Source organism: Sphaerodactylus townsendi, linkage group LG03 (genome assembly GCF_021028975.2).
Source record: "Sphaerodactylus townsendi isolate TG3544 linkage group LG03, MPM_Stown_v2.3, whole genome shotgun sequence".
Lineage (NCBI taxonomy): Eukaryota > Metazoa > Chordata > Lepidosauria > Squamata > Sphaerodactylidae > Sphaerodactylus > Sphaerodactylus townsendi.
Genome location: NC_059427.1, coordinates 80,333,256 through 80,350,603, shown reverse-complemented (window position 1 = coordinate 80,350,603; position 17,348 = coordinate 80,333,256). Strand labels below are relative to the sequence as shown.

Below are 17,348 nucleotides of genomic sequence, written 5' to 3'. Positions count from 1 at the left end.
CATGTAATAAGAAAAGGATTACTCAAAATACGGGGAAAAATATATTCCACTCAGTGACCATCTTAACAGCATCCACCTAAACATCCAATTTACCATGGAAACTGAAAAAGAAGGAAAACTGACTTTTTTAGATGTCTTGGTCTTTTGCAAACCCAACCATCAGTTGAGCCACACAGTATGCAGAAAACCAACACACACGGACCGGTATCTACATAAAAACTCCAACCACCACCCACAACCAAAAAAAGTGGGGGGGGGGGGATAATCAAAACTTTGACAGATCATGCAAAATGAATCTGTGAATCTCACCTCCTCCCTGATGAAATCAATAATCTAGACTGGGCTCTGAAGGCAAATGGCTATTCCACAACAGAAATCAGAAGAGCTTTAAGACCAAGAAAAACTCAGAGGACTGAGGAGAAGCAACCCCCCACAGGAAAAATATTTCTACCGTACATCAAGGGAATCACAGATCAAATAGGGACACTGATGAAAAACAATAACCTATAAGCAATCTTCAAACCTACCAGAAAAATACAGCAGATGCTATGCTCAGCAAAGGACAAGAGAGACCCCCTCAGTTCTACTGGAGTTTATTGCATACCCTGCAGCTGTGGAAAGGTCTACATAAGAACTACAAAACGCAACATTCAGACTCATATTAAAGAGCATGACAGACACTGTCAGCTTAACCATCCCAAAAAATCTGCAGTAGCAGAACATGTTTTAACAAAACTGTACATAACATTTTATTTGAAAACACTGAAATTCTGGACAACTCGGATGGTTACTATGTCAGATTACACAGGGAGGCTATTGAAATCCACAAACACCAAGACAACTTCAACGAGATGGAAGACACCCTGAGAATTAACAAAACTTGGCTACTATACTTAAAAACACCAGACTCAAAGACCAAGGGCATGCTGGGTTCATGGACAATGAACTCCACCCAGACACAGGATTTGTATTCACTAATACTGTTGCTACTGCAGGGAATGCAAATATGAATATGAGTGTAAATGGACTGAAAACCCCACCTGCAATACAATGCAGTCAATCACACCTTTGCATAGCAAGTTCCACCCAAACACTTACTAATTGGTTCCCCACCCTGGCACATGGACAATACATACTCCACTAAACATTCCCTTCTCACTGGACACAGTGTGTAACACACTTCTCTCTGTGATATACCTCTGAAGATGCCAGCCACAGATGCTGGTGAAATGTTAGGAACAAGATCTACCAGAACACAGCCACACAGCCCGGAAAGCCCACAACAACCAATTGAGTCTGGCTGTGAAAGCCTTCGACAATACAAGGAGAAATTAAATCGTGGCAAACAATAGCAACAGTGGGAAGCAAAATACAATGGTTGACATATTTTCAGATTTCATCTAGACTTAAAATAGAATTAAGTTCACAGAATGGAAAACAACAGGACTTAATAGATTTTGAAAAAGAGATCATAACACAGAAATAACATCTGATGGGCAGAATATACAAATGGAAACAGAAATGGAACAAGTAAAAGTATGCATGATAAAATGAATGCAAAACTTCAAGGAAGAGATAACTTTTGAAAAGTGGGAATCATTATGGACTAAAAACATTAAACTCACTGCAAGTCAGATACTAAAGGAGAATTGGTATAAATTTTTTTTAGATAGTATACGACAACTGAAATGATTAAGAAGATGACTAAACAACATGATGGTATCTGCTGGAGTAATGAAGAGATTGGAACTTTCTTTTCAAATGTGGTAAACTTGTAAAAAACCCAAAAAGTTCTGGATAGAAATACATAAGAGGATACAGCAGATAATCAAATTTAAATTTCCTCTCACTGCAAAAACAATGCTGCTGGGTATACTACCAGAAAAGCTTCCTAAGAAACTGAATGAACTGTGTTGGCACTTAATAACTGCTGCAAGAATTATAATCACAACAAACTGGAAATCTGATAAAGGCCTCACAATAGAATGCTGGGAGGATAAAATCAGAGAATATGCTATCATTGCCAAACGAACTAATCTCATGAATCGATATTCAAAAGATGAATTTGAAGAAAAAATTGAGTCCTTATTTTTTATATCAATCCGACCTGACCATGTAAAAACAAAATATCTTTAAGTCTGGAATTTAACAATGTTTAAGATATAATAAATGGATTAGTAAAAATACCTAGAAGTATATAAATGATAAATATTTTAAAACCTTATAAAGTCTCTCTAATAATTAGAAAATGTTATATCTGAATCCATTATGTAATATGTACATTATGTAATATGTAATAATGAGGGGTAGATTTTTTAAAATGTAATCATGACTGTTTTCTATTATTTCCTTTCCTTTTCTTCTTTTTTTGTATAATAAAAGTTGAAAAATAATAAAAGATATATTAAGGATACATTCCAGCTAAAGTTAAGTATTTTTAAATCACTGTGACAGAGTGCACTGAGGTCAATGGAATTTAATGCACATAACTTTGATTCAGTTGGGTCCTAAAATATTTAAACAGGTAAACTACATTATTGAACAAACAAACAAAAAGAAATGTGAATAGGAATTTAAGGGTAATTTAAAAGCAATCTACCAGTATTCAGTGTACTTCATCTACTTGCTACTTAGCTTTGAGGAAAATAAATTTTTTATAAATGACCATAATGCTGAATTTAATTTATGGCACAAAACCAAGCTGCTGAGCTCAATATGAAAATACTTAAACCAGTTACAAGCTCTCATTTCTCTACCAAGTCCCATTAAAATCAATAAAGGGCCAGCAAATAAAAAAGGAAACCATGTTTGGAAGGTGATGTTCTTCGTCTGCTGCCAAGACAGTAGAGGCACACACCTTTGAATTCCACATAGATTCCAAAAGTACAGCCAAAAAACAGGAAGATATCAGATTAAGATATTCCTGCTTCTGGCAAAAATGCACCGAGTGATGAAATTCATCAAGAGAAACATCAACATACAGGCTCACATGTTTGTGCTTGACTAGGTCTCCAGCTCCCTTTTCACAATCTGGTAACCAGCACATGGGTTGCTCATGAGGGACACGGTATTGTGAAATGACCATGAAAAAGACAATTGAACTCAATGAAGCCCCAGATCATTTTATTGATATTATTGCCTGGCAGATGACATTTTTCAAACAAATATGATCACCAATGGATTGTATCTCATAGTCTCCAGGGACCTTGCCACAATGACAGAATCTTGCCTTTATCCTTTTGGGAGAAAATTAGACATTTCCCTTGATTAGGACACAAAATGACACAATTCTAATTTCATTGAAGTCAGCGGGTTTAAAAGGGTGTAAATTTGCCTAGAATAGCACTGATTGTTCAAAGCCCCATTTATATCAGTTAGAATCAATCTGTGGTTTGGAGATTAGCACACACTTCATATTAAATGCATTTGAATGATTCAGTTCTGAGTAGACAAACACCTTATGTTGAGGAGTTACAGGCAGCCAGTCAAATGCTACCAGAGAGTTTTGATGTTCCTGCCTGTATTCATGTTGATTATGGAATAATTTATAAAAATGGTTTATGTATTGATTCAGTAAACCTTTAACCTGTCCCAGCATTAAACACCAAAAATACACTGAATTTGTAAAAAACATTTGGACTCATAAGTCTTTTTTCTCACAATATTTTCCATTTACCCAACTTGCCTCTCCCCCAGTTGCAGAAGCCCCTCTCTCCTCACATCAATCTTCCACTTCAAGCTGTGACTTCAGCAACTTCATTGTGTCAGAGGGGCAACAAATCCCCCAACAAATCATGCAACATGAAGTTCTTCCCCAACTACACAAACAATCTATAGTGCTTAATGCAGGCAATTAATAAACACATTAATTCCAGACTGTCATTCAGTTAGTTCTGTCCTGTGGTTATTTATCTTTTCAAAATAATCTGAAAAACTAGATACTTAATGACTAGATAGATAAGATAGATAAGATAAGATTGTGCGCGAACAACGAAATTGACAATACATTAGATAGAAGGTAAGTCTGTGGCTGTTTTCTCCCTTTTGTGTCATCATAGAACATTCAGTATCCAAACACAAGCTTGTAATGGCATGTTCCTTTTCACTGAACATAGCACAGGAGAGTACATAGTACAGGAGAAATGTATTCCAGTTTCATGGGCACAATACACAGCAATGAGGGCATTAGCTTTGACAGGTTTGGGACAGGATATGGAGATACTATGAAGCAGGAGCATCTTGAAATCCTTGCCACAGTATGATTGTGTTTGTTTCTCCTGCCCCAAACAAAAGTAAGGGAATATTTACTAGTGTGGGTGACGTTTCCCAGCCTGGCGCCTGTCAGATTACTCTCTCTTGGCTTTTGCATGCAGGCAGTAAGCTGGTGAGTGAGAGGCAAACCCAGTTCAGAAGCTGGGAAGGGGAGGAGGATATGTTTTGCCTGAGGAAAACCCATTATTTTCAGTAGGGATCTCTTGCTGCTCCCCAACTCTCTCTTTTAAGAGCTTGGGAAGGCAGCATAGTGTAGCGATTAAGAACAGCAGACTCTAATCTGGAGAATAGGTTTGATTCTCCACCCCTCCACATTAAGCCTGTTGGTCACAATTCTCTCAGAACTCTCTCAGTCCCACCTACCTTATAAGATGCCTGGTGTTGGGAGAGGAAGGTATTGTGATTGTAAGCTCTTTAAGGTAGAGAAAAGCAAGGTAAAAAACAATTCTTCTTCTGCCATTGCCACCACCAACTTCCATTTTTTAAAATCACATGACCAGCCTAATGCTGGCATTTCAGGAAGACTTGCAGGTAGGCAACCATTCAGACTCTTTACCTTTTAAAAAGTCAAAGCTTTATTCCACTGTCAACATATCTAGAGAGTATACAGGCTTCAGAAAGAGTTGCTCCCTTTCTACTTTCTCTTTCCCCCTCTGATCAAACTGGGCTTGGGATTCTGAGTGCAGTAGCCTACCGGAATGCAGTGACCAGTAGTCAGGTGCATGCACATTAGAGGAATTTCTTATCTTCCTCTCAGGCTGTGAAAACATACAGTTCTGGGAGAAATAAAGTTTTCTTAGCCTAACTCTCTACAAATACTGGTTCATAAATGCTCTTGCCCATGACAGCAGGAATGGTAGTTCAGAGGTTTGTGCTCAATTTCCATTATATTAACTAACTTGTGCCCATCTTGGTTTTAAGATTCTGCACTGCCTAGAGTATGCAAAAATCCCTCAAAAAACAAACAAAAAAACAAAACCCCACACACAGTTTGTTGTTTAACACATTAGTACAAAATGTGGTTTGTGGGCAGTGGTGGGATTCAAATAATTTAACAACTGGTTGTTTATAAGCACCATTTTAACAACTGGTTCTGCTGAAGGGGTGCGAACCTGCTGAATCCCACCACTGTTTGTGGGGAATACAGAAAAGTTCAGCTTCAAAGCTGCAGGCAAGGGGAGAAAGAGACTGAGGGCCCCAAACATATCCAAAGCTCATGGCCGTAACAACAAACCATGGGCCGTTTCCACACGACGCCGACCCGACGACGCTGGGACTGTCCGCACGGACGGTCCTGGAAACAGCCGGGCAGCCGGCGCCGCAGAGCGCCAGCGCCCGGCCAACCCGGCATGTCCCCGGGCCTCCGGCGTGTCGCCGAGGCCTGGGGACACGCCCTCTGGCCCTGCGCGCCTGCTCCAGCGGCGCAGGGCAGGGGGGCGTGTCCCCAGGCCTCGGCGACGCGCCGGAGGCCCAGGGATTAAGAGTCAGAAGATGCCGAATTGGGGAAGTGGCTGAAGCCGCTGCCGTTCGCTCGGCAGCGGCTTCGAGGCGGTGTTTCCCCAAAAAGAGCGCTTCCAAGCGCTCTGGGGAAACGCCGGCTTCGCGACGGGCGGGCGGCGCGAGGGCGGTGCGGCTGCGATGCAGCTGTGCCCCCTGTGCGAATGGCGGCCTGGAGACGGCGTTTTTACCGTTTCCAGGCCGCCATTAATTGCCCGTGCGGAAACAGCCATGGTTTATTAATATGTCTGAATGCATCCTAATTTACTAGACCTGTGTTTTTAGCCTTCATACTATTGTCAATCCATTCTATTTAATTTCTTAATATACTTGAGAGTGTACGTTCTATTTCTTAAAATAATTTTTAAAGTTTAAAAATATTCTAGACTTGTGTCTCAGAGATTAGTAATTTGTCCCAACCATGCTATTTTAAACGTTTTAAAAAGTGAGGATAGAACACTCCACCACCAAATGAGAAATGGTTACCCCACTTCATGTCTATTTGAATCCTGTTTTCATTTACCAGTTATCTTTGCTTTCTGGGATGTCATCATTATCATTCATCTAATAGTCAACATGCCCCTTTGGTGGCTATGTAAATTTGTGGATTGGGGCCATGTACAGATTTTTCTTCAAAGCCCTCCCCCTTTCAAACCAGAGGGGTGCATGAGAGGATGAGTGGGTTGAGAAGCCAGCCCAACTACCACCCACAGTGGTGGGTGACAAGGAAGACTAGGAGCTGCTGGAACTACTACTCAGCCACTTGAGCCAAGTGAGTTGAGTAGAGTGGAGTAGGGGGAGCAGTGATGTGGGGCATTGGAAGTGGTGGCTAAGGAACTGAAGGAAGCATGTTGGGTAAAAAAGTGGAGAGGTGCAGGGCAAGCAGTTGGGCAGGAACAGTACCAGAAGCAGCACCAGTGAAAAGGAAGGGTACCCAGTGTGGAGGGGAAGGTGGTCGGCCAGCGAATGGTCGGTTGCTGCCATTGGGATTCCTTGTCCCCTGTGGTATAAAGTGGTGGTGCAGCTGGTGTAATCTAGCTAACCTATTTTAGATCTTGTGTGCTAAAGTTCATACTAGTGGGAATGAGAACAATATTTGTTCAATCAAATCCCTGGCCCACAATACTTTGATCCAGTAAATCTTCTCTCCTAAGATACAAGTACGTATCAAGATCAGTGATGGCAATTAGTGATGACCAATGCTGATTCCTGTGCGGCCAGGCTGAGAGAAGCTTACGTTGATAGGCAGAGTTGTTGTTTTTTGCAGCTGTATAGGCACTCCATATTTGAGGCAAGGATCAGTTCTAGTTGCTTTTTTGTGTTGAATTTTGCTTTACATACCAAAGCATTCTGAGCAATAGAAAAACCAGGAAGGACTCTTACCTGCAGAGTAGCACTGTTGGTTCCATTGGTAATGAGAAGTATGGCTTGGAGCTGGTGGGTTTGCAAGAGGAACTGCATTTGCCAATCTCTTTTGCCTTGTTGGTGGTGCCATATGTAACTGTGTCCATTGAACCTTAACGCTGTGCCTGACAATACAAGCAGAGAAAGCTGTCTTCTGAAGGAGAACAAACAACATCTACTGCCGTCACAATGATGCACTTCAGACTTCTAAAATCTTACAGAGAACAAGTTCTACTGCTTCACTTAACAGAGATTTCAATGGCCTTCAAATGTGGCTGTACATACAAGGGGTGCCAGATCTGCCCTACTTCCCTGTGGCTCCCTTGTAATTTACATCACAGATTCATAGGGCTTTGAAGCCTGAACTTTCTGAATGCTGGGGCTGGGGAGGAATATCTTCTTAAGGGATTCTTCCTGGCCACTTTCCATGCTTTTTTTTTTACTGCTAAAGTTCTACCCTGGTTGCACTGAAGGCACTGAACCCTAACTGAGCTTAAGAATCTGCTATACAGATTGTAGGACTGCAACACATACAGCAGTTCAGCCTTTTCCTGATGGCTAGCCGCTCCACTTCTACTCTGGATCTCTGCCAGTGTGTGTCCCCCCCCCCCCAATCAAGTTATGGCTTATTTTTTTAATTTCTTGATTTACCCTGTCTTAATTTGACAGCCTCATATTCAACACACACGTTTCTCTGCTCTTTCTATAAGAAAAAAAAGAATCTGCACATGATGTTTTTTAAAATCTTTCTTTGACAGAAGTTGAATATATAATATTTTCAGACTCTAGTTAATGTCATCTGGATGCAGAAGTAAAGCACAGATCTTTCTATTAAAACCTTCTATTAAACTTTGTATTAATACTGGAAAAATCTATTAAGTATCTCTGAATGCCTTTATGCACATCTGAAAAGACATACTATTTATATTCCTAAATAGCTGACATAATTGCTCCTGTGAACTGTCTTCTGGAATGAATACCATGATGTCTCAGGCACAACTGAAGTGCCCAAGTAGCACAACCATTCTGACACCAGCACAGAACTACTCTCTTTAATGAGATGTAAAAAATTGAACTGGTTTTGCAGCGCCTTCTTGGAGGGCAGGACAGAATTAATGGAAAGCAAAAATCCAGGGTGAGGGGAATCCTGGACATTCTACCATGAGATGAAAAACATCAATAGGGTGCATGGGTGCATAGAACACAGAAAATGATTATGACATTTCTCACCATTGCATGAACATATTTGTTCCAAGCTATGCCGAGGAGTGAGAACACTGAGACGGGCAGTACTATATGTGTAAACCATGCCTGGGTCAAGCTGAATTGTCTCTCTGCAGGCCCGCTGAATAGTACAGTCTGTCTCATGGCATGGCACATGAGTCATTTTCTTTATCTGCAGTCCTACTGCCTGGCCTATCTCGTCAAGGGACTGAGAAATCCTCTTGGCCAGTAAGGTTGGCTTATAGAATGAATGATGAGGTTCCCCAATAGCCAGCAGGAGGTCCACACCATTTGAAACACCTGAAGGTTGTAAACTCGCCATGTGGATGTTTTGCCGCCTGGTTTCCAGAATACTTCCCAGGAACCTTTGCAGGTTTCGCCAGTGATCACCTATAAATTCCTCAGGGGAGAGGTGGCGGAAGTGCAGCACTACAGCTTCATCCAGAGCTTTCTGGCTGAAGGACCACACATGTATGTGGACATGGGCAGTAACTGCAAAGGTCCCATCACTGACAGTCACATTAAGAGTATAGTGGCCATGAGGAAGACTTTTGACGGCAATTATCTTGCCATCTGTAGATCCCACTGCAAAGTGTTGCTTCTCTAGCTCTTCAGATACCAACATATATTGCAGGGTATCCTGGGGATCTCTATCTGTGGCATGAATTTTGCCAAGAACTCCACCTCTGAAAGCGTTTTCATTAGTTGTGATGAAAATCTCTAGAGGAAGTGCTGAAGGTGGATATCTGCTTTGCTGAGTCACCTGGATGCTTATAAACGCAGATGAAGAGAGAGGAGGGATTCCACTGTCTGTGACCTGATAGAGAAAACACAACAAACCATTAAAAAACCTACACAAATCTGCATCAGGTTCTACATTCATCTTGTCTTTGGGCTGCATTTGTTTTTTTTCTTATTCAGACTTCAAAATATTAAAAAGTATTTGCTTGTGCTGATCTGTATGCATTTTCCACAAAACGATGCTTCAAATGGATCCATATGGCCAACAAAAGACAAATGTGTACCAGATGGGCTACAAATGTAGAGCGCAGTCCTACTTTGGTATTTTGTCTCCTTTTTTGTATATTCTTTTTTGACTGTGACTTTCTTATTAATGACTTAATTGTAACTGATTGTAATGAAATAATTCTTGTTTTTGTAGATTATCCTTATTAGTACCATAATTGTGATTTTTAGGTACTATTCAATCTGTAAGTATAATTATTTTATTTTTGGGACCGTGGTTTCCTAGTGGACCTCCTTATCTATGTTGTTAAATGTTGTTTGCATTCCTTTTCAGAATAAGCCTAGAAGTTGTTTTCACAAGGTCGGCACAGTATCTAAAGTCCGACTAGCTTATTCTTTCATGTATTATTGTTTATCCTTATATGTATGGATGCTTTTGGCTGTATTTAAGTGTATGCCAATTTACTTACCGTATATACTCTTGTATAAGTTACCCGAATATAAGTCGAGGCACCTAATTTTACCACAAAAAACTGGGAAAGCATATTGACTCGAGTATAAGTCTAGGGTGGGAAATGCAGCAGCTACTGGTAAATTTAAAAAATAAAAATAGATACAGTCAGGCAATATTTGGGGGTCTCTGCCACTGACCCCCCATCTCACCAATCCCAACGTCTCTGCCACCGACCTCTCCATCCTGCAGCTTGTCTAGCTCACCCAGGTCGACTGGCTGTCACCCGACGAGAGCCAGGGGCCAACCGCTGCTGAGAAGAAGGCAGAGGCAAAAAAAACGTCTGAGAGGGAGGAGGCAGAGAAGAAGGCAGATAAGGAGGCTGAGAAAGCGGCTGAAAGGGGGGAGGCAGAGAAGGCAGAAGAGGAGAACGTAGCAGAGGCAGAGAAAGTGGCTGAAAGGGGGGAGGCAGAGAAGAAGGCAGAGGAGAGCGAAGCAGAGAAGGAGGATGAGAAAGCGGCTGAAAGGGGGGAGGCAGAGAAGGCGGAAGAGGAGAGCGAAGAAGAGGCAGAGAAAGTGGCTGACAGGGGGGAGGCAGAGAAGAAAGCAGAGGAGAGCGAAGATGGGAGGGGGGAATGCCACACAAGAATTAAGTGGGACCCTCACTAGCGTATAAGTCGAGGGGGGCTTTTTCAGCACAAAAATATGCTGAAAAAGTAGACTTATACACAAGTATATAAGGTACTTCGTTATGCTACTTGTTATGCTATTTTATAAGTAAAATTTGCACTCTAGTGGGTGGCTTTTTTCAAGTTTCATCTGTAGCCCATTTGGTACAAATTTGTCTTTTGTTGGCTGTGTGGTTTTGTACCAACCCCTTTTTCTGATTATGGTGGAATCCAATGATACATAGGCACACATTTATGCACATTAAAGATTTTCACAGCTGTGGGGTTTCAGCAGAGAAAAAGTGATGGGTATGGATTTATTTTTTATTGAAAATTCAGTTACTTGTCCTGCTCCCCATCATTCCCAAAAGCCATTTTATGTTGAAAATAACTCTTTTTCACTGAAGCACGTCTTTCTTGGTAAAGAAAAAATGAATGAAGGGTTGCAGACTGAAGGGTTTTCATTAACCATTCAAAAACACAACTTGGGTCCAGATTCAATGTGACACTTGGTAAATACAAAAAAAGCATCTCTGTGGCATTCCATATATCTGATGCCTGGTTTGAAGTGCCTGTGCATGCAGCTTTTAGTACATATCATGGTCTCTGCCGAGGTCACACAAATCCTGGCATGCTAATGCTGCATGTACAGGCAAGATGACTGAGTTTAAATGAGACACTGGATGCATGAATGCCTCATGGATCACGTTTGTGTACACATTCAGCATCATACTTATAATGGGCCCTACTAACAGAACTGGTATCATATCTGTAAAGGACAACATGGGAATAGCATGCTTCAATTGACTCTGTTAGATTTTAATTGCTTTGAGATATCTCTGTAGATTAGTTCTACACTGCACACCAGATTTTGTACATTTGAACTGGCTGGAAGAAAGTGACCTACCTGGACTTGTAATAGGTACTGTTCTTTAACTTTTCTATTCAGGACAGATGATGTCACCAACACTCCATCCTGGTTGATCTGGAACACCTTTTTTTCATTTCCCTCTGTAATCTGGAAAGAGTATGGTGGCCCATTCTCTGGGGAGTCTCTGTCACTCATGATGAGCTCTAGGATGTTTGTGCCCACAGGGGAATTCTCCTGAAACGTTGAAGAAAAGGTTGAGGAAAGGACACCGGTCATATAACTGTGTATAGAACTGCTTATTTTGTTGACAGGACAGAAAATAAACTGGATTAAAGAGGTAAAACTATTTGGATGTTGGTTCATAGTTTTATTGCTTTAGCCAAAGCCATCAAAAAGTCAAAGGTTTTTAAAGGTATGAAACTGCAGGAAAAAAATCAATTATTTCAATAATTCCATCCGTTTCTGTTATGAAATCCACTGACCAGATGTAAATATTGCAGAACGGTTAAATCTCCAAATTTATCTTAACTTTGGTACCATGAAGCAACTTCTGAAAGATCAAATTTCTGGGTCCCACCAGATTGGTTTCTTATTATGGCTAAACTTTGGTAATCTCTGAGCTTTCAGGCAGACCTCAGGATTGCAACATGGCAACTTTCAGGATTCTCATTTAAATGGACTGATTTCGGTTGGTATTTTACCTGTACGGCCACACTGTAATTGAGCTGAAAGAACCTAGGTGGGTTATCATTGACATCAGACACACGAATGAGCACAGTGGTGTCACTGAAAAGAGGTATCTGTCCATTGTCCATGGCTTGGATTTTTAAAGCGTAGCTGGATATCTAGAAAACATAGCACATGTTCATTATTCCAATCTCCATTAGCCCAAATAGTAAAGATTAAATTAAATCACTGTTTTGACATCCTTGATGCTCATGCCTTATACTTCATGGATCTGATTAAGACTATAAAGTCAACTGGCTGTTAACTGGTCCTGCAACTCCACCCAAACAGAAGATGCATGTTCCACAGGTCTGTTATGTATTGAACAGATCACTGGAAGGTTGAAGATAAAATTATTTTTGGATATTTCTCCTTCTTTGTATCTGACTCACATAAATATTATTGAATAATAAATTAAGAAACTTGCATTATCTGACAAGTAGAAATTATGTTTCTCAGAAGGTAGAGTGTAATTGGAGTGCGTGAGATGTTGAGGTTTATGTACCTAATATATGGCTGTTCTAAAGTATTACAAATGCTATCACAACTAAATGTGGGTCTCAACCACTTCCTTCCTATCTGCAGATGAGCCTGTGCTCCCTCTTGGAATAGTATTCACAGTCTCTGGGGGCTTTCTATGTCTCATGAACCACAAGTGGCCCATTCTTTTTGACTGTAATAGTATGACATAATTCAAAACATGATAGGGCACCTACTTTGCCTCCCCCTCTTCTCCTTTGGGCACAGGGAGGCCATAAGTGGGACCAGGCAGGGGGGTGCAAGGGGCAGAAAAACCCTGGATGCCTTTGGGTGGGGGGCGGAAAACTATGGTCTTGCCCCAGATGCCATTTTCTGCCGGTACGCCTCTGCTCTGAAATATAACTTCCTGGTGCAAGTAACCACCCTTTAAGATACAAGTAACTTCTCCCATTCCTTGCTGAACTTATCACTCACCTCTTCCCTGTCCAGGAGCTGGGCAACATAGATCTCTCCACTTCTCGGGTCAATGACAAAACAGGCTAGTGAATTGCCACTCACAATAGAATATGTGATTTGGTTGTTCATCACACCATCTTTGTCATCAGCTAAAACCTGTTGAGGTAAAGGGAGCTAGCTGTATCATCAACACAAGCATCCTTTCATGGGAAGGAAATGTTAGACAGTCTGGGAGACTGGCTAAAAGAGCCAAAGAAAATGTTTCACTTTGTGTAGTTGAAGGGGAGACAACATAATTAAATGAGTCTGAGTGCCAAGAAATTCCCTGCTTATGGAAAGCTAGTATGCCAGAGGAAAGAGTGCACATCTTTCCCTGAAAATGTAGAAAATGTTAACAAAAATGTATTTTGTTTACATGCATTAAAATATGTGAAAATGAATTCACATGAACCCAGTAACCCATGGTACTTCCTTACCTCTCCCTTACCTCTATCTCCTTGAACATACATATCAGAAGTAACATAGTAATGAACACAAATATATATGATTTAGAATTGAGCTGACAATTAAAGCATTCTAAAACAGTATGCTGCATGAGTCAGCATTTTAGTAGTCCCACATTAGCCTGCTAAACTCCCTGGCCCGACCTCAGTAAAAGACAGCTTCACATGTTCCTATGTCAGACCATTGGCCCATCTAGCTCAGTATAGTTAGTTACTCTGATTTATAGCAGATACTGGGGACTGAGAGAAAATAAAAATCTTTCCAATGACCTGCCACCTGTGAACTTTCAGGTAGAGATGTCAGGTACTGAACCTAGGCTTTTCTGCTTGTGGTATTTTATCATTGAGCTGGAACACTCCTTTCCTGCATCATGGACTTTGCCTTCATATCTGCATAATGTCAATTCTCCTAGCATTTGGAAGGGCTTCTGGACACCACTGAGACACACAGTTACAGCCACAGAGACAAAATTGTGGCCACGGCAATAATGGAATTGCAGATATGTCTTACCATGAGGATCATTTCACCAATGGCCACGTCCTCACGGATGTCCACAGTATAAAGATCTTGACTGAATTCTGGCGCATGATCATTTATGTCCGTGATGTTGAGCACAACCATGGTGATGTCGGTGAGAGAACCAGAGCCTTTTCTTGCACCCTCAATAGACAAGTAATATTCATGGCTAACTTCAAAATCCAGACTCCCATTGACAAATAATATCCCTGCATACACACATGTACAACAAAAACAGGAAACATTCTGAGCACATATCCATAAGAACTGAGGGGAGTACCACTAAAGCAACATTTCCAGTCACAAATTATCCACAAGGCCAACAATATTTAAGGTTTTTGAAATTAGAAACAGTAGAAACTTAATACCGTTAAGAGCTGCAAGAAACTTGTGGGAGCAAAAATTCCACCTGCTAGCCGTACCACTCCCCCCATCACGGTGGGTACTGAAATGGGAGGTGGGGGCAGATCCCATGAGGTGGTTCCTCTTCTGTTGGCATGGTGGGAGGTGATGCCTCTTCCTCCACAAGAGGCTGATAAGGTAAGAAAGTGATGATGGGGTTGGCAGAATTGGTGGTTCTTCCTCCTCCGGCACCCAAAGTGCAACTGCCTCCACCACCTGTGGAGTCAGTGCCTCATTGCCTCAGAGACTGCTGAGGAGAGACAGCAATGGTGGGGCAGGTAATGACAGCAATGGTTCTGTGCAAGTGCAGAGAGGTTCCTCTAAGGGAGGTTACTCCTCTCTCCCAAGTTAGCCAACCCTGTAGGACCCACCCCAATCTCCCACCACAGTATCCACCATTTTTAGGTTTTTCTTCAAACCTGAAGTCTCTCCCAAGTTAGTGGAAAAATCTCCCTTCACTCTACCTGGCCACGATATACAGATTTTGGTATCCACAGTTGGGCCAATTCCAGAATTAGGTATATTGCCATTAGGGGAACCCATAAGGACTTGTGACAGGGCATGTCATTTTCCACTCCCCCACTATTTCCTCTTTCCTATCCCTAAAAGTTCCCCTCTTCCTGCTTCCTTTTCTCATTCCCTCTCACAACACAATTCCCTCTCACTTACCTCTACCTGCCCCAAGTCTTCAAATTTCTCTCCTTCCCTCCCACTGGCAGCCTTTCCTGGGAAAACTCTAGCCCAAAATTACCTAGTGAGCATCCAGGACAGAGTGTAGATTCAAACCTAGGTCTTGCAGATCCACATCTAAAAAATAACCACTATATCACACTGGCTTTCTTGGGTGGCTGCTGTTGAACAGTTGCAAGCAACCAGCCCAAGGTGAGTCATGCATGTCACATAGGGTATCAAGTTCCTTGGTGGATGCTGCTGGCCCTGGCCCAATGAGTCTTACCTCAAAGGCCAAAACAGCCCAGGAAAGGACCCTGCTCCTCACTTTTTACTGACAGAAACCAAGGCTTGAAGACTGGCAATACTGTTATGGCTGCCTAGTAACAACCTTTGAGGGCATTCATTTGTTAAAGCTATAGAAACTGTTGTATTTTAAGATTTCAGAAGTTTCTGCAAACCTGAGTCTTTTCTCAGGTGTGTAGAAACATTTGTCATGTCTATCCATGGCTACAGTCTCTGGATTCAAGTATCCATAGATGGGCACATGTTAAGAATTAGATATATTGATAATGAGGAAAAGAGAAATATCCAGAAGAGACCAGAGGAAACCTGATACAAGAGAACCAAAGAGGATAAAATTGGAGTATCCTGATTGATGTGAAAATAGCCTATTTACCTGTGTGAGGATGTAATCTGAATTTCCCATGTTCATTTCCATTCACAATTTCATACTTGATCTCTGTGTTCTGAGCACCATCCCTCATCACTGAAGACAGATTCAAAACCTCTGTACCAACAGCCACATCTTCCTGTATCACAACCACATATTCGTTGTCCAGGAACACTGGCAGATATTCCTTCAGATCTACTATTGAGACTGTTACAGTGGCAAAAGAAGACAGAGAGTGAGGAAAACCCTTATCCATGGCACACACAGTCAACTTCAATGCAGATGCCTGCAATTCTTTTAGAGGTTTCTCCAGTCGAATTACACCAGTTGCCTCCTCTATGGAAAAGTGCCCATTAGCTGATTCAGTAAGAGAATACACCACCTCTGCATTAAGACCTGGAAAAAAGCACAATAAATAGCATAATTACAGCAAAGATATTTTGGAACCATTACTTCATACATGGAATAATTGAGGAGAAAACTTGTGCATCTCTTGAGGGAGTGAACAGAGACCCAGGATTTTATCATCATCAAAAACTAGGAAATTGACCTTGCTAGGAATGGTATAAATTAGATCAGTATGCAGACACTGTAATAGAAATGCTTTGGTAATACTAGATGAAATTACACTGAGATTAAAAGTTATCATATTCAATTTTATCAGCATTTGCAAAATTAAAAAATTTACCTCAGCCCAAAAAAGGCTAAAAATATTTTAAGACATTTTTAAAATAATTTAAATAAGCAAGGCAACATCTTCTAGATAGTGTTAATTATTTCATATCACTCCAAGGATAAATGTTACATAATAAAATGTGACAAAAGAACAGGAGCAGGCAATTCCACATAAGTATTTCTGTTCCATTTGGGAGATAGGCAAGATAAAATGTTTAAATGTTTTCTGTCTGCTTGGATTTTAGAAATTTATTACTATGGAAGGAATTATAGCATTTCACATAGATGCTATATTGTTAGAGTTAAGCTTGTTAGAGTTAAGCAAGCCCAACTGAAACTTGTTGAAAAATAAAATTTCAGTTGTATTATCTCTCAAGGGGTATTTACACACTTATATAAAGTTATTCATCTCTATTTCAGTTAGATGTTTGCCATACACTTTCTCCCTAAATATCTGGAATTCATTTTAAAAAACATTAAACTAGTCAGCAGAATGCAGTCAGCAACCCAGACACTTCCAAATTCAGTCCTACTCACAAGTTCCTGTGGTTGTAAGATGTTTTTGCATGCTGAAAATACCTGTGGATATTGCAATATGGTAGAATTTGTAGATACTACATTCTTACTCACCTTCATCAGGATCCCTTGCAAAGACAACTGCAATGGGTGTCTTTACTGTTGTGTTATCAAAAACAGACACAGCCCAATGGCTTGGAAAGAACGTTGGAGCGTTGTCATTCGTATCTTCCACATCTATAAGTATGTCCACCTGGCAAAAACGTCCTCCTCCATCTGTTGCCTTGGCTACAAGCTGGTATTTGGGCTTCAGCTCTCGATCGAGTAACATGGAAGTAGTTAGCTCACCTGGATGGATTTGTTAAAAAGAGAAACATG

At 41.0% G+C, this 17,348-nt stretch overlaps 1 protein-coding gene across 1 annotated transcript in view; it reads right to left on the bottom strand.

Moving 5' to 3' along the window:
* FAT2 (FAT atypical cadherin 2) overlaps positions 1–17,348 on the bottom strand; it is a 105,936-nt gene that overhangs the window by 15,565 nt on the left and 73,023 nt on the right. Inside the window, exons 13-20 of the mRNA XM_048491112.1 lie at positions 17,085–17,318; positions 15,786–16,175; positions 14,030–14,244; positions 13,034–13,171; positions 12,055–12,198; positions 11,390–11,587; positions 8,404–9,214; positions 7,153–7,298 (exon numbers count right to left, since the gene is read on the bottom strand). Of these exons, the coding sequence (XP_048347069.1) occupies positions 7,153–7,298; positions 8,404–9,214; positions 11,390–11,587; positions 12,055–12,198; positions 13,034–13,171; positions 14,030–14,244; positions 15,786–16,175; positions 17,085–17,318 (2,276 nt within the window). The remainder of the gene's footprint in view (positions 1–7,152; positions 7,299–8,403; positions 9,215–11,389; positions 11,588–12,054; positions 12,199–13,033; positions 13,172–14,029; positions 14,245–15,785; positions 16,176–17,084; positions 17,319–17,348) is intronic.